Below are 23,923 nucleotides of genomic sequence, written 5' to 3'. Positions count from 1 at the left end.
TGTGGGCCCCTGCTTTTTTTTGACATTTTGTCCAAAATTTTAATCCATTTTACCCAACCAACCCCAGGCCGGCTCACTCGTAATTCATACCCCCCTTTGGCCCCCCCCCCCCCCCCCCCCCCCATACCGTAGACAGGATCATTTGCGATCTTGTATGGTGTTCCAGTAGTAGGCTCAACCGTTAATGACATGATTGCATTAGCAGAGAACTCATGGTCTTTCTGGGCATAATCTTCATAGCCAGAAACCATATAGGGCTCGGCATAATGATGACCATCATCGTTATTTTCGCCCGGGGGCTGATCACAAATCTCATCGTCATAGAGGTGATGTGATTGCGGTGTATGGTTAGGCGTAGTCCTAGCAAATGGAGTTTCCAAGCCTTGGGTCTGGCCTCCCGCCATGGCTTCAGCAATGCTTGGGGTGCAATTTGCGGGATATATCTGCCACATTTGAATTAATCGGGAGCGTTGCTCTGGAATAGCATATTCGAAAAGCAGGCGTTGCATTGGTGAAAGAGATGATGGATTGACATTATTATTCATCAGTATCCTGTCCAGACTGGTCGTTTCAGTGAGCATTAAGTGCTCCTTCGGGGCGCCATCAGGTGTCTCCCGTCGAACTACATGCGAGGAATGATGGTAGTGCTGTGTAATGCTGTAGAGAATTGGTGATGGGACCTGCGAAGGTGCCCCGGATGGCGTTGGGGCTGCCATGTTCATCTGCCTGGCAAACCGTGCCACAAGATCTTCTTGCTCGACTGGATCATGTTCAGGTCGTGGAATGTCGTGCTAGATGTCCGTTCCCAATAAGTTATTCAATAGGCGGCGAAAGGGCTAAAGGGGGAGGGTTAACTACCTGATTGCAACCCGGATAACCGACCTGTTCGGCAGGCTGCCTTTGGTCCCTGGGCGACTGTTCCCATACTTGGTGCCCTGACAGTGTATACAAAGACATGTCTGAGAGAGAGGAAACGGAGAAATGATCAGTTCGGCCGTCGGGTAGCAGGATAGAAGAAGGCAAAAGTGCCCCGAGACGGTTCAAGGAAAGTGGCGAGGGAGATTGGTGGTCAGTCTGGCTTGAAACATATAGCGACCTGAGGGCAAGTGATTCGAGCCTGGACAGTGAGCGAAGTATGGAGTACTGATGATTTCATTAGAGGAATACATAGCGCTACGATGAAGGGCGGCGAGGGTTTAATAGAAAAGGGACAAGGAGGGGCTGTAGATGCCCGAAAGTTCAATGATCGTTTCGGGCAGACAGTCGTTAGGGCAGGTTTGACTGTAGAGCTAGGGGTACTCCGCATCTGACCCCAATAACAGGAGGATGAGGGCCATAGAGGCCCCGGGTATGAGAGATCTTTGGAAGATCTCGTGGTCTCTATAATGCCGTACAGGATCTTAAGCAGTCAGAGAGATCAGGACGGTCCGCAGAAGTATGTACATAGCGATAAGTTAAACTGGGTCAAGAAGTCCCCTGGCGGGTCAGGTGACTCTAGTAGGCAGAAGCCCCGTGACGCGAGCTCAGCTGCCAACCGGCTCCTTACGTACCTTCTTCGGTGGTAGTTGTATCTTATCTGCGGGAGCTTCCTGCTTGTTACATGTCCGCCCTCCTTCTTTCCAATCCCTAACCCTCCTGCGATTTGCTTATCAGTGCTTCACACACAGCTCACATAGCGACTACTTCAAATTGATCGTTACCCATCATGGTTTGATTCCACCCCTCAACCCGAGCCCTCTTGACCCGATACGGGACTAACGCTCGAGCAATCCAGACATCCATCGGCACCGGCTATGACCTTTCGAATTCAGTCTTCTCTCCCGATGGTCGCAACTTTCAGGTATCTGGTTCATATCTACAAACGCAGTAGAAACACTTATTGACACTACCCCAGGTCGAATATGCCGTGAAGGCGGTTGAAAATGGAGGGACTGCCATTGGTATTCGCTGCAAGGACGGCGTTGTGCTGGCGGTAGAAAAGATTATCACCAGCAAGCTTTTAAAGCCGGGTGCAAACAAAAGAATCGCAACGGTGGACCGCCATGTTGGTGTCGTAAGTATACCCAGATAGCTAGACCGAGCTGAAGATCCAGGCGAACTTTGCGTCATTAACGCAATTGGCTGTGCTAACGTGTATGGATTGTTTTGTCTCTAGGTATCAGCAGGTCTTGTCCCTGACGGTCGGCACTTCGTTTCTCGGGCTCGTGACGAAGCTTCCTCGTGGAGAAACGTGTACAAGGGACCCATCCCAGTCTCCGCGCTATCAAACCGCCTTGGCAGCTATGTTCAGGCGTATACCCTTTATTCCAGCGTACGGCCCTTTGGTGTAACCGCCATCATCGGTGGCTGGGACTCGGAGGCCGAGCTTGCTGTTGACGGTCAGGTTGGAAGTGGGCCTGATTCAGGGTCTGGCGGCCGAGTGGAAGGAGCTAAAGCTGGTGGTCCGGGCCTTTACATGGTTGAACCAAGTGGTCTCTATTGGGTAAATATGTCATGATCCATCAGCCAGAAATAATTACTGACTTTGCTGAAGGGCTACTACGGCGCTGCCACTGGGAAGGGAAGGCAAGCTGCCAAAGCTGAACTTGAGAAATTAGATCTGGCGTCTGGGGGTCTGAGCTTAGCTGAGGGAGTGAGAGAGGCTGCTCGTATCATCTACGTTGCCCACGAAGACAGCAAGGACAAAGAGTTTGAGCTTGAGATGTCCTGGATTAGCTCGCTAGATGGGCCCACCAAGGGCAGACACGAAGAGGTACCGAAAGAACTGCTTGAAGAAGCCGAAACGGCAGCCAAGACAGCCCTGGAGGATGACGAGGGTGATGAGACGACGAAAGGCGAGAGCGAGCGAATGGAGGAATAGAGCGTGACAGACTGAACCCGGGCATACGCGGATACCTTTCCCCATCTTCTACGTTTCTTTCCTAGCACCTCGGCCCTTTACAAGTTTGTTGCCGAGGAACAAATAAACAATTCGATTTCAAAAATTAAAGAAAAAAAAAATGGAAAATGGAATCAGCCAATAGTACAAAAGCCATAGGCCACACCCTCGCTACAATTGATGACCAGACTCACGTCTCGCCCGATCATCCTGGTCGTTCTGCCCTGTGTAGTTCTGGGCGAGAGCAGGAATCGTCTCTAAACGATTCTACCTTCGGCCCAATCTCTCCTTTTAACTCCGAGTTCAACGGCGGCAATGCCCCAATCCTCTCCATGATTGTGCATGCCTTTCTTGCCGAGACCAGCCCTTTCAAGACCCTGCTCTTCGTTTAACACGGTAAGAACGCCAAAAATGACGGGCACACCGGTTTCCAATTGAACACGCATCAATCCGTGGGACACCGCGTCTGCAATATACTCGAAATGCATCGTCTCGCCTTTGATTAGGACACCTATGGTGATGATGGCATCGAAGGGACGGGTCGCAACGGAGGCAGGCGACTGGGGTGATGCCTTGCTGAGGTCCGTGGTGGAGGAGGACAAGAGGTCTGTGGCACTGATTCCTCCGGCAGACGAGGAGCCCTTGGCAGCCTGAAGCTGGGAAGCAGCGTAGAGGCTATAGCAGGGAATCGAGAATTAACGGTCAGGCAGTGCGGTGAATCGAATGCGGGGTAGGGGTTAGTCCTTACCGCTGGGCCGCGAAGGGCAGTTCGTAGCTGCCGGGGACGGTGAGGGTCGTGATGTTATCATCCGTCACGCCAGCAGCGAGCAAGCTTTTCTTGGCCCCTTCAAGAAGAGGGCCAATGATGCCCATGTTCCATCGGGCATGGACGATCGCAATCCTCAGGCCAGAACCTGCAACACGGTGAGGGGTAAGTGAGCAAGTGCTACGCTAAGATACGATCAAGAGCTTCTCACCATCATAGGTTTGGGCAGCTCCAGGTCCTTTCAACGATGCCATATTAGTAGAAGAGTATAAACAGTGAGGCGAAGATGAACCACTTCAGTTGGTAGCCTGGATGCGCTTCTGAGGTGTTCAGAGTCTACTGTGGAGATTGTACGGGACGGGAAGCAAAGCCGCCGCCAGCTCTTGATTACATATTCCTGGCCCCGCGCTGAAAGGCTAGGGCGCGACCCTGGGAATTCTACGGACATCCCCCCTGCGCGACTACGAACGCAACAAAGTAGCACGTAAGCTACCTAGTAGAGAACATACAAACGGCAACCCAATTTGAATATTTTATCCCTCAAACTTGTGGGAAGGCATTCGTATCAATTGCATTCTTCTGGTCCTATAGAAAACAAACGAAAACCATGTAAGAATCAAACATATCACCGAGGCCCTACCTACAGGTTCGCGAGCCCATCTGTTGAAACAGGGATTTTTGATGAGACTCGTTTACTCGACGGTGACAGACTTCGCGAGGTTGCGAGGGAAGTCGACGTTAAGTCCCTCCAGAACCGCCAGCCAGTAAGAAACCAACTGGAGTGGGATTACGTTGAGCAGACCCTGAAGACAATCCACAGTCTTGGGGACTTCAATCTTATCCGTCTGGGCGGTCGAAAACTCGGGGTCGTCATGGTTACAGATGACGATTGGGCGCCCGCCTCGAGCAATAACTGATGGCAAGTTAGTGCTACTATGGGGTGGCAGGCATGTTAGGTGGTTCGACTGACCTTGCTGGTAAGCATTCAAAGACTTGGTGAAGATGTTGTCCCGGGTGAGGATCATGATGATAGGCAGGTTTTCGTCGACAAGAGCGAGAACACCGTGCTTCAGTTCACCCGACATAACAGCCTCGCAGTGAAGGTAGGAAATTTCCTTGATCTTGAGAGCACCTAGAAATTTTGTCAGTATCACCTATACTGCCTGTACAAATATCATCCGGCAACTTACCTTCGAGGGCAGTAGGAAATTGACTTCCCCTACCAAGCAGAAGCAGACTCTTCTGGTTCTTGAAGAAGTTTGCACACATCTGTTTGATCGGTTCGTTCAATTTCAGGATCTCCTTGAATTGCTCGGAGACCATTGCAAGGCCTTCCATGATCTCCTCTCTTCTCTTCTGTTTGGACGCCCGGTCTTCGCTTAGGGAGAGCGCGAACATGACCATAGCGACGAACTGGGAGGTGTAAGCCTTCGTAGAGGCAACACCGATTTCAGGACCAGCGTTAATATGCACACCGCAGTGTGTCAAAAGGGAGATGGCGGATCCGACGACATTGACAATGCCAACTGTCAATGCACCACGCTCAAGGCAGTATCGAAGAGCCATGAGCGAATCAGCGGTTTCTCCCGACTGAGAAACAAACACGCAGGTGTCATCACGGAAGACAGGGGCTTGTCTGTCCAAAAAGTCGGAAGCAAGTTCCACCGAGATTGGGATTTCGGTGAGTTCCTCGAAAACTCCGCGCACAGCCATGCAAGAGTGATAACTAGTTCCGCAGGCAACGAAGATAATTCTTCTGCAACGACGGATGGTCGAGATGTACTGTCGGAGACCACCAAGCGTGACTTGCTTGTTGGCAGCGTCGAGACGACCTCTCATAGTGTTCACAACGGACTCCGGTTGCTCAAAAATCTCCTTCTGCATGAAGTGGTCGAACTTACCTTTCATGATCTCCTGGAGTTCGAGCTCAATGGTCTGGATGGCGCGAACGTTGGAGGTGCCATCATCCTTTGTCAGTCGGTGGATATTGAGCTGTCCCTCATGAATGTGGGCGATGTCGTCATCTTCGAGGTAGAGCACCTTTTTCGTGTGCTCAACAATCGCAGACGGGTCAGAAGACAGGAAAAACTCTGCGGGCTGGGGGACACCATCATCAGACAAGAAGGCACGAGACTGCGACCGGTGCAGCAACGATTTGTCTGGGGGAGCAAGAAGCCCGGTGGCCGATTTCTTTAGGGCAACGTTCTGAGAAGCCTGCTCCGCCGGGAGCGGGCCGTCCTCCGAATATTCAACGTCAACGAAGTCCACCTTCATTTTCTTCGATGTCCTCACTCCAATCACCAGAGGAGAACCTTTCCGGGCGGCAATGACTTCATGGGGATAATGGACTGATTTGATCAGGAGACCAAAAGCACCCTCAAGTTCCTTGACAACGGCCTTGGCCAGCACCGTAAATTCGATGTCTGGCTGCTGGTCAAACAGGTATTTTGTGAGCTTAGCAATGCATTCTGTGTCGGTCTCGGTCTCGAAGCGGAATCCCTTGGTCTCAAGCAGAGCCTTCAGCTCCTTGTAGTTGGTAATAATTCCGTTGTGAACAATGGAAAATTCCCAGTTCAGATCAGACCTACAGAAGACAGCAAATTATATCAGCCTATGGTTCGTAGCCATGGTTAAATCGACGTAGGCAGCATATGAAATTTAGAGCTGGCACAGAGACCCTTACTTACCTGTGGGGATGGCAGTTTTGACGGGAAGGCGTTCCGTGAGTGGCCCAGCGAGTGTGGGAGATACCAGCATGAGACTCAAAAGTCTTGGTCAGATCGGGCTTGCACTCCTCGATGAGCTCCTTCAGTTTCGCGACCTTGCCAACTTCCTTGAACGCGCAAACTTCATTCTTCTTGTTGCCATCGACGGCAAGGCCTGCAGAGTCATAACCGCGGTATTCGAGTCTCGAAAGACCTGTCCTTAGTCAGAATCCCCAATTCGAAGACACTACCAAGTCGTGGAGGAGCACGGCCCCCAGTAATAGAAACAGGGATACGAGGGCGCCTACCATTGAGCAAAGTGTCGATGATATATTTGCGGTCTCTCTCAACCAGGTAGTTGATATAGCCGAAGATGCCACTGTGAATGATGGTGAGTTTTCCAAGCCAATTTCCTAACGGTCTTCTAGAACATACCACATTTTGTTTCAAAGAAAGGTAGAGGTTGAGATGAAGAGACGAGATGGAGAGGGTTTGGGGTATGAGGTATACGTGCGACCTAGGCTCGATTTTAAATGCCAAGTAAACCCTGGGACGTAAACAACGTTGTCAACGAATAATCCCGCTGCGGAGAGGGAAAGGGTAGGAGAAGAGCATACCAGTATCAACTTGATCGAGTGGGTGGGGAGGGGAATTAAAGAAGATGCAAGATAGTTGGGAGGAGAGAGAAGAACAAGGAGGGGGGGGAAGGAGAAGAATGTTGAGCAGGATCGACAATCAGTTGGAAGGAGGGAGGGAAGAGGGGGAGCTGCTATGTTTTATGTTGTGAGATCGGCCCACAACAGCACACAGACCTTTTAAGGTAGGAAGCTGCTATGGGCTGCAAGCCCCCCAGTACCGGAGGTATTATTATTAGTGCCAGGAGGCAATGATTCATTATTCAATCAGGCAAAGAGCCAATAATACGCCCCTTCTACGCCTCACACAGTCTATCAGCGTGTCTCACTCGTGATTCGGGTCAAGACCCATACGCCCATGGCTTGGAACAAGTAGCAGGCACTTTTCTAACCCTTAATGGCCAATAAGCCCCACTTAGGAGGTCAAAAATATCCCACCACTGGACAGAGTATTACTATTATTGTCACCATTAGTCAACTCATTCCGTCTCCCCTTTTCTTTCATTTTTCTTTTTCTTTGACCGAAGAAAGAACAGCGGCAGCGGCAGACAGCTCCACGCCGATTAGTAGTACGAACTACGAAGAGTCCGAAAACCCCTTGCAGGGAAGTCGAAGTAGATGTCGGATGCCATTCAATGTACGGTGTACTCCGTACGGGGTAGTTAATGCAAAGAACCTTCTCCTCTGACTGAGTAGGTACCGGTGTACCTAAGGTCGATAGGGTAACCTTGTAACCTTGGGAGGTATGTACACCGTTGTTACACACATCCACTCACCGTCCTCCGTATAATCTCGGCAAAACCAACCATGGAAGTCTTCTTTTGCCAGAGGCAATTGCATTTCTGGCTACAAGCGACTCTACTCCGTACCCAGGTAGTTCCTACATAGCCGCTAGTACGGTGTAGGTTTTTTGCATGGAGGAGAATTTCTTGCCGCTCTCTTAGCTCGGTTGGATTGTTACTATTTTAAGGCTTGCCATCAGCTACCACGGTTCTCACTACTGAGTACGGAGTAGTTAGATCTGTTTTTCTTCAATAGGTATCCAGAGTATGGCAAATAGGGTAATGTACGCTTTTGTGTTTTTCTTTTTCTTCCCGCCTCCCTGTTCTCTTAACTACTTTCTTTCCACTTTTTCCCTTTGGTCCCCTCCCCCCAAAAAGGAGAGAGGGGTTTAACTCAAGAAAACAACTTCTGTACGTTGCTAATGTCCCGAATGAAATCGAGTTTGTATGGTGCAGATACTCGGCGTTGTCCAACTACAGTGCCAATCTGCCCTTCCTCACTTGATTTTCATACTCGAGATGCATCGTGCTTGTTGAGGTATGCGGACTTATGGCCTGGTCTGCCGGCGTAAGCGTTTGTAGGTCGTCCAAGCCCCCGGAGTCAGGAAATAGATGATTGACTTGTCGTTTGTGCAGAAATTCGAGCATGTATGTACATACAATATGTACTCCGCACAAATGCCTGGGAGGGCCGGGGATAAAATTTCTTCCCCCGTAGGATTAACAGGATCAATCCAGCTGGAGTGAAAGATCGCAATCGATTTTGGATTCGCAGACCGACCGACAGGCTGACTGACGTCAGCAGCTGATAAGATAGGGACACGCCCGTGACAGACCGTAGGGGGAAAACTAGGAGGGTTCCTGCAAGAATAAGGAGCCCTTGGGAGGAGGGGGGGGAGTGCTACAGATTACGGCTGCTTTTCAGCATGGCTTGAAAATATAGCATGGGGAAATTATTTAGGTTGGCCGGTGTAGTGGTCAAATATACAATGGAATTTCTGGTGAAGACGCTTGTAAACTGAGTGGTACCCAGCGGGTGAACTGGAACTCTTTTCGCCCTGCGCTGGTGGTAACTTAGGGGAAAATTTCTTCCACCACGCAATGAACAACAGAACAGCCACCCAAGCAAACAACACCCCTTTACACGCATATACAAAATACACCTCTTCAACCCCGGACACAGTTTTCTACAAGTTAGCTGCACGGTAACTACTATTTTACCATCCCGTGCCAGTCGATTACCCTGTGCCTCATCCCTTGCCGTCTCGTTGGTCGCAAACCGACAACATCAACCCGCTTTTTCACTTCTTTCAAAGTGAGAACGCCTCTCGCGCCTCCCCTAAGAGCGAAAAAAAAAAATAGAGGGAAAAGAAGAGAAAGGGGGGGGGACCTTTAAGTCATTCAGCTTTCTTCCCCGGGCATCTACAAACTCCTCGCCATATCTACCCCCGGAATTACGTGTCCTGCCCACGCGAGGAGCTGTTCCTGGCTCTTTACCTGCGCATTAGCTGGTAGAAAGCGTTCAAGGATGCTGTCTACTAGTCGGAGAAGTCTCGGTTTTGGCGTGTAGCCATCTCTCATTATGTCGCGTTCCTCGGCAGGTTTTGCGGATTTCTTTCCAACTGCACCGTCAGTTCTCCAGCAAAAACGGTCCAAAGCAGCCCGGGACCGACCTCGACCTCAACCGCAATCTCAAATACAGAGCGCTCATGGTGACCAAGGGACTCCCGATTCTGCAGGGGCCGTCCCTTTCGCCACGCATGATGGTGGTTCTTCGGAGGCGGCTCAGGAGGTTTCCTCAGGCCATGGAAAGACACGTCCCGAATATGGCACCGATAAGTCTACAACTTTCACCAACGCTGGTGTCTCATCTTCCACTCACAGCACGGCTACAACAAACTCGCACGAGGCGCGTCCTGATACACTTACGCCACTCACGACAACTGACCTGTCCCCCTCTCGCAAGCCCAGCTCGCCTCGCGCCAAAGTCCCCAATGGGGCTGCTGGAGAGGAATGTATTGGATTAAAGACAGAGCACCAGAAGTCCGAGGGAACCCCTCTTCAAGCACCCCCAACGCCAAAATCGCAAAGTTACACGAATGGAAGTGTTAGTGGCAGTAAGCTGATATACGATCCTGAAACGGACAAACGCCCCCAAAAGGAAAAGCACAAGAAGCCGCGCTATGTGGACCTCATTTCAACCGAACAGAATCATTGCCCACCTGATCCTCGACTCAGTATACCAAATTATAGACGGGGCGCCGGCTGCAAACAAAAGCCAAGATTTCGACCAGCACCATACACCTTAAAACCTTGGCCATTTGACTCCTTGACAAGCATAGGCCCCGGTCCCCCTGTTCAGATTGTTGTCACTGGGTTTGACCCTCTTACACCCATCACATCGATCAACGCCCTTTTCTCGAGCTTTGGGGAAATTGCGGAGGTAAACAATCGGACAGACCCTAATACCGGCAGGTTTCTTGGCATATGCTCCATCAAGTACAAAGACAGTGGATCCTTTCGTGGAGGTGGGCCGGTTCCTGGAGTGAGCGCGGCAAAGCGTGCTTATTACGAATGCAAGAAGGAGCAGCGGATAGGAACACGCAGAATCAGAGTCGAGTTGGACCGGGACGGAATCGTCTCGGAGAGGCTTGTCTCTAGAGCCGTCGATGCGCAGAGGCCGGGACACAAGAGTAATTTGCACGCTGTGGAAGAGACGAAACCCGAACAACAGACGAAGCAAGAACCTCCGCCAATGGCTCCAAAGGGCCCTTCAGGTAGATCATCCGTCCGACCTATCGCGGCGGTTCCTGAGGGACCCAAAGTGAGCTTCATAAAACCTGCCGTTCCGTCACTAGTTGAGGATATTCCAGTCCTGAATCAGATCAAGCGCGATCCATACATTTTCATTGCGCACTGTTATGTTCCAGTTCTCAGTACCACCGTGCCACACCTGAAAAAGAGACTCAAGTTATTTAGCTGGAAAGATATTCGCTGCGATAGAACAGGGTATTACATTATATTTGAGAACTCTCGACGTGGCGAAGAGGAAACTGAGCGGTGTTTCAAAATGTGTCACATGCAACCCTTGTTCACGTATATCATGAATATGGAAAACCAACCTTACGGGAATCCCAACTACGAGCGCAGTCCCAGCCCTGAGCGATTCCAGGCGGAGAAACGCGCGCGAACGGAACGGGAGAGGCTAAAGAAGGAGGCAGACCTCGATGTTGAAGAAGAAAAAAAACAACGTGCTATTGACCTCGACCCTTGCAAAGAGGTGCTTGCCATCATCGTTCGTGACCTCAAGGACAAGCTTCTCGAAGACGTGAAGTCGCGCATTGCTGCGCCGGCCTTGTACGACTATCTTGACCCAGCTAGACATGCGGCGAAAAGGAAGAAACTGGGGATTGCAGAACCAGATGGCATTAGAAGGCCACTTTTCCGAATTGACTTTGATAGCCGACTTGGAACGCCTGATTCTCGTTCTGAAATATCGAAAGCGGGGAGCCCATTCCATGCATCTAGTCTCAACGTTCTCGCGCTTCCGCGAATCAGGAAGGCTCGCCGTCTTGATTCTACAAATACGGCTTTCTTGGATGAAAGGCGCAAGCAACCATTGCGGAGGAAAGAAGTTCGGCCACTTTACCACCGGCTACAGCAATTGCATGAAGACGATGACTCGGATGATGAACAGGGAATCCCATCCACCAAGGACATTGACGAGCAAGAGAGTCGGCCCCCCAGCAGGATGAGCTCAAGAACGTCGGAGTCCGACGACGGCGATGGATACATCTCAACGTTTTTGGATGATTCGATTTCGAAGGATCTAACACCCGGAGGAGCCAGAAACTCGGAATCTATTGACAACGATGGCCATATCCAGGGTGAATCGTTCACTGTGTCTATTCAGCCAGACAGTCTTAAGCTCTCTCCGGCGTCGCATAAAAGAAAGAGGCTAAGCGAAGAGCTTATAGCGCGAAAACGACAAAAAGAAACCGCGGAGAGTTTTGGTGACAGCTCTATCGTCAACGCACAAAGTGAAGACACTGGAGCAATCTCAACAGGTCATGGGGCCGTTGTTGATAGTGGTATGGCGACCGAGGAGCATCTTGATGCGCTACAGAGTCTCTCCGCCCAGGGAGACAAGGATTGGCGGAACGAAGCAACTAAGCCAGACCCAACACTGGAGAGCCTGCAAAATATTGGCGTTGATTCCCCCATCTTCCTTAATGGGCGTCGACTTCTGTTAGAAGACATTGATGAAGCCGGCACAGGGCGACGGGAGGAAACGAAAACAAGTGTTCAGTGGAGCGTTTCAAGCGATGAACCTCGGTCAATCGTCGAAGATGATGAAGGAATATTCATGGACCTTGACGGTTGGCAGGATCTTATCAAGGACGAAGAAGACTTACGCTTCCTCCGAGACGTCTTGATTGAACAGTCAAAGACCAATGTTGGAAGTTTGTCAGCATGGGCATGGCGACAAAAAGAGATCAAAGCACTCAATGGGCCCGGTACTGTGGGCCCTGTACATGAGGGAACGATCATTCATGGCTATTATGTGTCCAATGCGACAGGTGCAGCTCGAACCGAAGGTCGGAAAAGAATACTGGAATCCGAGAAATCCAAGTACCTACCACATCGAATCAAGGTCCAAAAAGCACGCGAGGAGCGTGAGGCGAAGGCGAAGAATGATCCACATGCGGTGGCTGCTGAGGCAGCAAGAACTGCAGCGGCGAAGACTATTTCGAAGTCAACATCCCGATCAACTAGGGTAAATAATCGTCGTTTAATTGCCGACATCAACGCTCAAAAGCAGGCTCTTCCCACCCAAAGCGGTGATGGCGACGTTCTCCGTTTCAATCAATTGAAAAAGAGAAAGAAACCTGTACGCTTTGCTAGGTCTGCTATCCACAACTGGGGCCTCTATGCCGAGGAGAACATAACCGCGAATGACATGATCATTGAGTATGTCGGCGAGAAGGTCCGGCAGCAAGTCGCAGATATGAGAGAAAGGCAATATTTAAAGAGTGGAATCGGCAGCAGTTATCTCTTTCGAATTGACGAAAACACAGTGATTGATGCAACCAAAAGAGGGGGTATAGCTAGGTTCATCAATCATAGCTGTACACCTAACTGTACTGCCAAGATAATCAAGGTTGATGGTAGCAAACGCATTGTTATATATGCTCTGAGGGACATTGAAAGAGGTAGGTACAACAACAATATGCTCGGTTTGGCCAGAGGGCTAATGATTAAGCAGATGAGGAGCTTACATATGACTACAAGTTTGAAAGAGAATGGGATAGCGATGATAGGATACCATGTCTCTGTGGCTCTACAGGATGTAAAGGCTTTCTCAATTAATAATACATGCCAATTAACTATGTCTATACCTGCAATTCTCCATATCTGTCGAGGTCTTTATTTTGTCCGTCGCACGGCGTTCGTTCATTCGTGCTGTTATGAAGAGGCATACAGGTCCGCATCATCCACTGACTCGGTGGTGCTCTTGCTCAAGCTAAGTTTTGGGTTCGGATCTGTGTTTGAGCAGTCACAGTGGGTACAGCTGTTATTGACAATTGATTCGCACGGAAGATCTACTCCGGAGTATGAAGGCCTTCCAACCATTCTTATATGCACGTTGTTCAAGTCCTCTAGCAGAATATGTTCTTTGTTCCAGAGGTCAAAGGTAAGGTCTTGAAAATTTTGCGTTCGGTACTGGAACCGCTCGCGCCCTTCTTCCACCACGCTCTCGAAAGAGGCAAAGAAATGACCAGGACTCATACGGCTATAGGTCTATGCTAAATCGTATAAGTCGCCCAGTGCCGAGTTTTATCATCTCTTGGTTGCTAAGTCAAGCAGAGTTTATATTCCTAGACTGCGGGGAATGATCAGTTACTGCAAGATGACCGTTAGGGACAAAAGGTCTCAGACCTAGATGGCTGGGAAGAAGAAAATTTGCTATTCCCTCCTTAATAAGGTATTCGTGACCACAATTTCCACAGACCAATTTCCCTTCTACCACATGCGTCTCTAATAATAACCGGTGGAGTTCTCTTAAGATCTGTTCATCTTTGAGCGCATCGCCCTCGGGTTTTTTTTCAGGCAACTTTGGGAAACCGAGCTTTAAAATAAAATAAAAAGTAAGTGTCTCTCCCCTCAATAAGGCCAGCGAAGGATCTAGGTACCTACCTCATTCGCTAAAATATGTAACCCATCCCAATCAACCCTAGGAACAATATTACATATGAACTCGGGTTGAAAATCAATCTCCTGCAGCTCCAGCTCAGCATCCCGGAAGTGGAGAGGAAAGGATGCGGGTGATGTTTTGCAGTCCTTCACCGCACATGTCAAGAAATTAGCCGTCAGTACTTTCATTGTTCTCGCAGTGTGTGATCCTAAACAAATGTTGTCTAGTCTGTTCTCTTGCTCTCTCTCTCTCTCTCTTTTGGTGGGGGAGGGACGGCGGGGTTGAGGGAAGGGTACAGGAAGAGATTAAGAAAAAACCCAAAAGAGAAGGCGGGGATTTAGCTGCCGGCAGAATTTATGTTGCCCGCAAGTCCTGGGCACCGCGCATGGTATGTACAGTGCATGGAGGATGCATATTTATACTAAATAGAGAATAATATGTTAAGAATTAGTAGCTTTCCTAGCCGGCTGTAAACAAACAAATGTAATTTGCTATATCCTCCTGCCTAACTATCAACCAAGGACTACAGGCTTACGTAAATTTATAGAAACAATAATTAACTAACTAGTTAGTTAATTTACTCTTTAAAAGCATACAAGTTCTCTAGGCTGCGATATCAGCATAGTAGTACGAAGTTTTGATTACACTGGAGGTTTTCTTGGCGGACAAATACTTTATTTTATGATAACGTCCACAAGATCATCGTGTGTCATATCATGGTCTGCAGGGCAGGAGTTGGGGTCAAGGCATTCACCGTCAAATGTGAAATATATGGTCTGCTCTGCATGAATATTGTGTATGTCACGATAGGCTGCTACCAGCTGAGAAATTCGCATCTGTGACCCGACATACATCTCGTAATCTGCATGACCAGGGCACTTGAAGACTAGTTTAAATGACCCACATTCGGTCTTGTCTCCTTCAAGATCTGCGTACTCCTGCTGGGATCCTGGCGAAGGCTTGGATGACGCCAATGGGTAATTGGGGGCTTGGTCATCCATGACTGCTTCCATGTGAATATGGATGCAACCAAAGTCGTCCGAATGGTCATCACGGAATGTGGAGGCTCCAGGATCCCCGCTTGTATGGCCTCCTAGGCTTTTGCATGTTGTGACATCAAACAGCCTTCGACCTTTCCAGGTCAAGAACACAAAGGGGTGTAGTGCTCGCGGTAACTTCTGATGTTCGCACCATGCAAGACGAACCTCTTTTAAGGGCTGATAAATCTTTCGCTTGATAACAAGAGACTTTGTATTGGCAATTTTCGAGGATATGAGGATCTGGACTGTCACGTCCTCTTGGCGTTTGCTATGTCTGATCTCCGATTTGGAAAGAGAGTCATTATCGCCGTACTGGTCATGTTCATGGGTAGGCGATGCGAGCGGGGTATTCTGTTCGGTGGTTCTTGGTGTTCGAAAGGATGTGTTCGCAACACAAGGACTACGAGGTGGCGATTGGGCCTGGAGTAGTCTCTTAGTCCGGGAGGGTGACACACCAGCCACGCTCATGTCATTTGGCCTGAGAACCTTCGTGGACGAGCTTCTGCAAGCGTTGTCCTCACCTATCTCGCTGTGACTAGTGACTCTGGAGATAGGCCCATCGCTTTGGAAACTTGTCACTTGCGTGGTTTCGGGTGAAATCGAAAAGGCCACGTCCCCATGATGCTCATCTTCCGTAGTATGCTGGCCCCTACCTGCCATTTCATCTTGGAAGTGATCACAACCATGATTGACAGACCGAATCCGAGCCTCCCGACTAGCGGCCACAATGTCCCCATATGTTTGGTCAGCTCTGCGATAAAAGTCAGGGGACGAATTCCCATCTTCGGTGTTGGCCCATGAAGGCCTTCTGAAAAAGGACCGCATGCGTGACACAGCCTTTGTAGCTTTGAGAGTTCACAGTTGCCAAGATCTTTGGAATACCTGGCCAGCGAGGGGATGCCAGAAGAACCACCCAACAGTACGGATTGTATGTATTGTAATGACATCCATGGATACCGGTACCTACTGGCACGTGCAAATACCCAATGCCAAGCTCAGGCTCTTCCGCTTGGTAATTTATTCAGCTCGCTGCGGACTTCAACCTGTCGCACATTCACCACATTGTGTCAGGTAAAGGCCAATAAAGCTATAAATCAGAGGGGAAGATGGAGAACGGCACATCGTCAGAGGGCAGAGACCCATCTACTTTCCTGAGTGAAATCATCGGCGCTCCTGTCACAGTGAAACTAAACTCCGGTGTTGTGTACAAAGGTTTTAGGTCTCCAAGCCAGGACTACTCTTTGATTGTATCTAATCTCAACATAGGAGAACTTCAATCGGTAGATGGGTATATGAATATCGCTCTCGAGAAGTCCGAAGAATATGTGAATGGCAAGTTACAGCGTGTGTACGGTGATGCTTTTGTTCGAGGAAACAACGGTGGGTTCATGACTATTCCACATGCTACCAGATCAACTTAGCTAATATACATTGTTGCCTTTCGGCATAGTCCTCTATATCTCTGCGCACTGATGCGGACTACATTGGTATGGGAAAGGGCATTTTATTTCTATTGTCACGGGATCCTATGGGTGCAAGGAGTTGATTAGCGTTAGGCCTCGATAATGCATTGTCGACTAAGGCATACATGGTGGGGAGTTTTGGTTTTTAAGATCAATCACGTTAAGGTCTGCGGAGAAGTAACAGACATTCACAAAATCTCTTCATTTGGCTTGATTTCGGGTCAAGAATAAACTACGTTTCTTTAACAACCGGGTCTCGTCCACTGGGTAGGTGGTAGTTGGGTAGGTACATGCGTATGTACATACCTTACATACATACCTGAGGTGCCAGGGTCGGACTACACCGCGTACGGAGTATTACCAGACACGATTGGTTCTCTTCCCTGGTACGGAGTACATACATTATATGCCTTAGGCATCAAATAGGCAACCCCACCACGCCCAAGTAAAGATTGCGCTTGCCGACTCTGGAACTTTGCCCTGGTTGATTTATTATATTCTACCTCTTTTTCTCTCTGGCTGCAAGAAGCCTACAGAACGCCGACTCGCTAACTCAAGACACGATCTCCCTTCTAAGAAGAGCGTCTTGTCTTCGGCTACAGGATGAGTTTGCAAGCAATCAAATATCAGAGTGGCAATTTGGCCATCCTTGACCAGCTACAGCTCCCATATGTGGAAAAATACTTAACAATACAGACGAGCGAAGATGGCTGGCATGCTATTAAGGAAATGCGAGTGCGAGGAGCACCTGCCATCGCCATTGTGGCGGCCCTGGCCCTGGCGTCCGAGCTCCACATACTCATGACGCGCAAGGAATTGCCATCCGAAGCGGAGGACACTCGAGCATTCATTTCTGAGAAGCTAGACTACCTAGTGAGCAGCAGACCGACTGCGGTGAATCTCGGTGATGCCGCGCGAAAGCTTGAGGCTGTGGTGACAAGCAGTGTCGGAGGCCCCGAATCTACAAGCCTTAGCGTAGCATCCTCATATATCGAGTCTGCTGAGGGTATGTTGGCCAAGGATGTGGAGGATAATAAGATGATTGGCAAATATGGCGCAGATTGGATTATGGCCAACGCGATTTCTACTCCTGAATCCAAAGCCACTGTTTTAACACACTGCAACACAGGGTAGGTTGCATGTGATAGCGGATCATGAAAAAGAAGGATGCTAATTCGGAGACTTCCATAGCTCACTTGCGACATCTGGTTACGGAACAGCATTGGGTGTAATTCGTGCCCTTGCATCAAATAAGTGGCTCCAACGTGCATACTGCACCGAAACAAGGCCATACAATCAGGGTTCTCGTCTGACAGCATTTGAGCTGGTTCATGACAATCTGCCCGCCACGTTGATAACAGATTCCATGGCAGCTGCACTCTTTGCAAAGATAGAAACGGGTGTGAACGCAGTTATTGTGGGGGCAGATAGGGTAGCGGCGAATGGCGATACTGCTAATAAAATAGGCACATATGGCCTGGCTGTTCTAGCAAGATACCATGGGGTCAAGTTTCTAGTCGCCGCACCGCTGACAACCATTGACATGGCCACTAAATCAGGCAAAGATATTGTCATTGAAGAACGACCAGCTTCTGAAGTCGCCCAAATCAGAGGCCTCTGCAAAGATAACGATTCTAGCGGGGATCTGAGACTGGAAACAGTTTGCATAGCAGCCAAGGGAATTGAGATCTGGAACCCTGCATTTGACGTCACTCCTCGCGACTTGATTGACGGCATCATAACTGAAAAGGGCGTTATGGAAAAGGGCAGTGACGGTCAATTCCGACTGGAGGAATTGTTTTGATCGTGTTCAGTTGATGACACTTCTGGGCTTTGGGACTTGGTATCGGTGCCTGTTGACGTCTGTTGCCCGCGATCCTCTAGTGCAACGAGGAGTTCGTCGATTCTGCATTCCAGGGTACTGAGCTGGTCCTCAAGTGCTGAGGCTGTCATCTCACCACTTGATTGAACGGGTCAGATATGGTAAAGCCAACGACATCTGATTTCTTAATGGTTGTCATACTTAGCAATGTCATGAAATGCCTCCTGTTAGTCTATCAGCATACAGTGTGCAACTCATCAATGTTATACGGTCACTGATGTCTCTATTTGCAATGATCATATGGGGGCGTAAAGATATTGACTTACCTGTATGAGATCGATATTACCTTGATTCTGTGACATTACTGTGGTAGATGTGATAGTGATGTAGCTACTGATTTGCGGTATGAAAATATCTCGATTTAACTGTTGTGTGAAAACTTTAAGGTGTAAGTTAAATCGCAATTGCTGGGTACAAGGTGGTTTGTTCAGTTATGGTGGGATCTAACGGCAGATCAGAGGCTTGGCTAAGACCGCTCGCCTCGCTGCGCAGAGCGAATACATTGTTGTGAGGCACCGGTCCGTTGACTTTACCACTGCACTACATGCCAAAAAGGCTCAATGAATGACCAACAGGCCATCCAGTCAACGTACTATATAGGGACCCTGACAATTGTGCAAGATCCTGATATTTGTATGAATCCGGGAAATTCTATCTTTCTGTCGGCGAGTTCTTGTATTCGAAGCAAAATATTTTATTGAATATATTTAAACGGTTAATAGGCTCGATTTAAGGCTTTTTTATATCATAGGTCCGGAAAATTTATAATATAATTATAAAATTAGTTTTTATTTATACGAACTACATTTAATATTTTTTAATTAAAGAAAAAAGTAAAATGATTCCTTTTTTTTATTTGGTCTAAAAAGTCCAGACTAGGTAGGTGTTTATAAGAGATTATAAAGATATTTTAGATTATACTAATATTTATATTAAAAAACTTATAAATATTTACCTTCTTTTCTAATATTATTGTACCTATTTAATTAAATTTTATATTTAAATATACTCCCAAGATTTTCATATTTCTAAATAAATATTTTATACGGACCGCTCAGTCATACTTATATGTTCGACGAAAGGGAGTCAGATCCATTACCCACCAGAGCGGGGATCCCCCAGGGTTCCCCCATATCACCTATCCCCCTTCCTGCTCTACAACTCCGACATTCGACTCATGCAAACCGACTGACCTAAAAGCCGTCGGAATCGGCTTCGTTGATAACGCGAATATGATAGCCTGAGGTCTGACTACACAATCTACCTACCGGACACTGACTACGTTACACGAGATATGCTTGGGGTGGGCGGTCGCCTACAGAACCAAACTCGCACCGGAAAAGTACGAACTAATCCACTTCTCACGCTGTAAGGGGGACGACATTGGCAGACTGATACATATGGGCCAGTGATCAAATACCTGTCCAAGAGCATTAGGGTTCTGGGACTACACCTAGATATGAGACTCAACTGGGGGGCTCACGCAGCGGTACTGTAAGAAAAGATAGCTACCCAAGAGAATGCACTCAAACGGCTGACGGGCTCGATCTGAGGCCTCCTCATGCTGCAGGCCCAGAAGGTTTACAATACAGTTGTCCGTCCGGCCCTTATTTATGCTAGCCACACCTGGCACACCCCAATCAGAGGAAAATACAAGATAACCGCCCCTCTCTGTTTGGCCCGGAAGGTCCAGGTCAGATGCCTACGAAAGATCACTAGAGCATTTAGAGTCACGCTGACATTTATCCTAGAGGCACTCGCCTATATTCTCCCGATCGAATACTATCTCACGGGAAAATTGGTTGAATATCACGCGAAGGCCGCGAGGCGGGAAACCAGCGAACTCATAAAATAGACATGCAAGAGGGTAGGGGATAGTGTCTTCCGACTAACAGTCTACAGACAAGAGATCAGGGGATACAACAGACCTATGCTACAGGGCTGGGGCCAGGCATGGATCAAAAGGGCGCTACTACCGGCAGCGAAGAGGTGGACCAAGATGTTACGCGCTTGGCAGTGGGTAGGTGCGCTTCTACCGCCAAGACCGATTTAGTAGGTCGTTACCGACTGAGCTACTGAAAAGACCAGAATACCAAGTCAACGACTTGGTACGCGCATCACTCTATATAGTGGTTCTTGGTCAGTTCGTCACACAAGAAACGTAAGATATAGGAGACAACTTTAGAGAGATAGAAAGAAGAGAAAGAGAGGCTCTGCAGAAACTCATCTAAGAAAGTCTAATACAGACTAACTAAGGACCTGCTTAAGCTTTAGGTCGGTTTGAACAAGGCTAAGAGTTCAGTATTAATACATTTTGGATAAGTAAGGTAGGACTAGCAGCCTTCCTACATTACGTAAAAGTACTAAAATAGGAATTTCTGATGTATCCTAAGTGTAACAGAGAAAAAGAGGACCTTAAATATGTCATTACATTCTGTATAGTATATAACGAAGCGAGATACGATCTAGAGGTACAAGGACATATAGACGTTAAGTAGCTGCTTATTACCCTCAAGGAAATACAAAAGGTAACGAAATAATGAATACAGAAAGGAGTGATTTACCAATTCTAACTAGCGAATAGATTGATCAAGGGTTAACGAGACTAGTACTAGCAAACAGGTCCCAGGGGTATATACAAAAAGTGAGAGATGAACTACTGAGACAGAAGGATTTTCACCCGGTAGGGCTTTCGGCCCTACACAATTTTCCCCTTTAGATAGCGAGATAGACCGGATGGCCATGGGCCCAACGGAGTAACAATAATAATAATAATATTATTATTTAAGTTCACAAAGATATTTTTTAAATAACTTAAAATCGTACTAAAATCACAATAATTCTAAATCTAAAAATATAGAAATATATACCGATAAATATCTCTTTTATAGCAATTAATCTTAAGTAATATAAAATTTAACAATAAGATAGTAATTAGCGTTAATAATGAATTTTAATACTTAAAAGGTTAGGTTTTTGCCATCATTTAATATTAGCTGATTAAAAATGTTAGTAAATTAATAACTAGAGGTATCAGTTCAATTTTTCATAAAAAAATCTTATTTTATAATTATAATATTATATTTACTAATTAAATTAACAATATATTTTTGTTGAATATGTAAATAGCTTTTCAAATATAATTTATTTTAAATTTTAAAAAATTTCCGGTTTCTTTTTGACTTCCTCTAGGAACCTTTCTTTAATTATAGGGATTTAATTAATATTAGTATAATTACTTACTTTAAATCGTAAAATAACTTTTCTTTTTCAAAAAAACTTTCATTCTATTTTTTTCATTAGCTAAATATTAGAAACCTGATCGTTTTAAAATTTCTTATTATTTTAGGGATTATTTTTAGGTTCTATTTATTATATCTTTTTCTATCTTTTCTACTCTTATATAACGCCTTTACGCTAGATTCTTTAAAACGATATTTTAGGAAATACATTAGTGTTTTTATTTTAATATCTTATTCTTCAATATTTTATTTTTATTTTTACCTATCTACTTCAGGGGAGTGTTACAGGCACACCCCTCTCGCTCCTGGCACACTCCCACCTGACCATCCTGCTTAGTCACCCGCCGGTGCCGGCGCTTTGCGGTAGGCAGGGCCCTATCTTACCACGACGGCAGGCACGTCCTACATATTCCTTGCTTATTATGATAATTATCTTCACGCGATGATGGAGTCAGAAAAACAATGATAACGCTCTATATCAGCATTTTAATATAGAATTTGAATCTGATCTTATTGCTTCTGAGCTTCTGAGGACCCAATTGAACCCCGCACTTTAAATTCAATGCCTCCACTACCAACCAGACCGTCTCTTCGTATTAGAGAAAGAAACCATAGATTGTATTAATGATTTTATCAGGCAATACGGCTACGCTTTAACGGCAAAGAACTCTAAAAGAGACAAAAACGGGCATAAAATTCAGGCCCGATATCTCCAATGTGATCGTAGCGGCATTTATAAAGGAAATATAAATAAAGCTGAAAGGAAGAGGCAAAAAAGTACACACCGAAAGAATTATTATTTTCGTGCAGCTATCAAACGTAAAGAATCTTTGTGGCAAATTGAATTACTTATATTGATCACAATTATGAGCCTTCTCCTATCCACACACATCCATTTTTTTCAGAAAACTGAGATAAAAAGAAACGCTGAATTCATTGAAAATCAGATTACAGCAGGGATTAATGTACATCAAATTCTTGACACTATTCGGCAGAATCAGGTTACGTCACTGATTCGTCGGGATATCTACATCATTCGGCAAAAGCTTCATTATGAATTCCTTGATGGACGAATCCCTATCCAGGCCCTCCTAGCAGAATTACCTAATTCAAATCTACTAGTAGCTTTTCAATCATATAATAACCGACGCAGATAATTATCTAATTTGTCTTTTTTCCACACATAAAACCTGCCTTAATTTACTACGAATGAATTCATGGTCTTGCTTATGGATGATTGCACGTACAAAATCAACAAGTATAAAATGCCAATGCCTGATATCAATGGATGGGGTAACTGCGACTAGTTATACATTCTTTGTTGGCTTTATATTCGGTTATAATGAGCAACAAAGCTCATATGATTTTGCACTTGAAGATCTCTCAAAAGTCTATACTCAGCTAGGCTTGCAACTTCCTCGTACAATCATTACAGATAAAGAAAAGGCCCTTATGAATTCCTGTAAAAATAATTTTTTCACTGCTGATAACCTCATCTGCCTGGCACATGGATAAGAATATTCTTGCTAAAACTCGCCCCTATCTCCGCAAAGACTTGATTAGTTATATGCCTGAAGCCTCAAAGAACAAGCAATCAAATACTACATTCCAGACTGAAGTAGATAAAAAATGGAAAAGTATGCTGAAAATATGGTAGACTGTTATTAAAGCTAAATCATACGCTGAAACAATGGAATGCTGAGATCGATTCAAGATCGAGTACAGCAATAAACTGAAAAATCTTCTACTCTTATATATTGAAAAAGAGTAGCTGAATGAAGATACAAAAAAATGCATTCTTTATTGTTTTACAGACAATTTCTTTCATCTTGATATGTGTACAATCTCCTGTAGCGAAAACTCTTACCTACAGTTTAAAAGAGATCTTGCAACCTCTACTGCTGATCATCTTTACGTTATTAAATCATTTCAAAGAACAATTCTTCGTTAGCATGACAACTATATAGCTAGTCAAGTTCCGGAATAAGATAATTCCTATAATTATCTAACACTAGAAAGCAATATTTTCCCTTTCTTAATCGTATATTTAGAATAAAATGTATTTTTAGCTAATTAAAAGCTATTCTATTATTTTTTTAATCATTTTTTGAAATATTAATTTGCCAGTCAGTTTTGTTTGGTAGAAAAATAAATTAACAATGCTTAAACATTTTACCTTTAAAAATGGTATATGGCGGTAAGGTAACTCTAGAAGCTCTTATATATTCAATTATAGTAATATATTTGCAATTTTTAGCTTGTAAAAGAGCTCTCTGATCATAATAATCAGCAGAAATAACATTTCTTAAGTAGTATTTATTTTTTATCGCAAAC

The 23,923-nt window shown here is 46.4% G+C and overlaps 7 protein-coding genes across 7 annotated transcripts; 3 read left to right on the top strand and 4 right to left on the bottom strand.

The window, feature by feature from the left end:
• Positions 1–957, bottom strand: KD926_006791 (uncharacterized protein; the record flags this gene model as incomplete). The annotated part of the gene is made up of 2 exons (XM_053099802.1): positions 1–791; positions 859–957. Coding segments are annotated over 2 exons (763 nt in total), but the record flags the coding sequence as incomplete, so codon positions are not given.
• A 748-nt stretch (positions 958–1,705) lies between these two features.
• On the top strand, positions 1,706–2,860 carry KD926_006790 (proteasome core particle subunit alpha 7; the record flags this gene model as incomplete). The annotated part of the gene is made up of 5 exons (XM_053099801.1): positions 1,706–1,708; positions 1,775–1,840; positions 1,895–2,053; positions 2,156–2,482; positions 2,534–2,860. 5 exons carry the CDS (start codon positions 1,706–1,708, stop codon positions 2,858–2,860), a joined length of 882 nt encoding a protein of 293 aa, XP_052956533.1.
• Positions 2,861–3,135: 275 nt separating this feature from the next.
• Positions 3,136–3,898, bottom strand: KD926_006789 (lumazine synthase RIB4; the record flags this gene model as incomplete). The annotated part of the gene is made up of 3 exons (XM_053099800.1): positions 3,136–3,553; positions 3,627–3,792; positions 3,856–3,898. The coding sequence occupies 3 exons, from the start codon at positions 3,896–3,898 to the stop codon at positions 3,136–3,138; spliced, it is 627 nt and encodes a 208-aa protein (XP_052956532.1).
• A 438-nt stretch (positions 3,899–4,336) lies between these two features.
• On the bottom strand, positions 4,337–6,789 carry gfa1 (glutamine--fructose-6-phosphate transaminase (isomerizing) GFA1; the record flags this gene model as incomplete). Its single annotated transcript, XM_053099799.1, has 6 exons — positions 4,337–4,557; positions 4,615–4,776; positions 4,835–6,228; positions 6,332–6,563; positions 6,658–6,728; positions 6,785–6,789. The coding sequence occupies 6 exons, from the start codon at positions 6,787–6,789 to the stop codon at positions 4,337–4,339; spliced, it is 2,085 nt and encodes a 694-aa protein (XP_052956531.1).
• Positions 6,790–9,348: 2,559 nt separating this feature from the next.
• Positions 9,349–13,136, top strand: set1 (histone methyltransferase SET1; the record flags this gene model as incomplete). Its single annotated transcript, XM_053099798.1, has 2 exons — positions 9,349–12,979; positions 13,033–13,136. The coding sequence occupies 2 exons, from the start codon at positions 9,349–9,351 to the stop codon at positions 13,134–13,136; spliced, it is 3,735 nt and encodes a 1,244-aa protein (XP_052956530.1).
• Positions 13,137–14,636: 1,500 nt separating this feature from the next.
• KD926_006786 (small ubiquitin-related modifier domain-containing protein) lies at positions 14,637–15,827 on the bottom strand (the record flags this gene model as incomplete). The annotated part of the gene is made up of 1 exon (XM_053099796.1): positions 14,637–15,827. One exon carries the CDS (start codon positions 15,825–15,827, stop codon positions 14,637–14,639), a length of 1,191 nt encoding a protein of 396 aa, XP_052956529.1.
• Positions 15,828–16,108: 281 nt separating this feature from the next.
• Positions 16,109–18,269, top strand: KD926_006785 (U4/U6-U5 snRNP complex subunit LSM6; the record flags this gene model as incomplete). The annotated part of the gene is made up of 4 exons (XM_053099795.1): positions 16,109–16,214; positions 16,269–16,382; positions 17,043–17,595; positions 17,657–18,269. 4 exons carry the CDS (start codon positions 16,109–16,111, stop codon positions 18,267–18,269), a joined length of 1,386 nt encoding a protein of 461 aa, XP_052956528.1.
• Positions 18,270–23,923: the final 5,654 nt, after the last annotated feature.

This window comes from Aspergillus affinis, assembly GCF_023601865.1.
Source record: "Aspergillus affinis strain CMG 70 chromosome Unknown NODE_37_length_269496_cov_86_605002, whole genome shotgun sequence".
NCBI lineage: Eukaryota > Fungi > Ascomycota > Eurotiomycetes > Eurotiales > Aspergillaceae > Aspergillus > Aspergillus affinis.
Note: the sequence above shows the minus strand (reverse complement) of the source record. Positions and strands in the feature narration are given on the sequence as shown.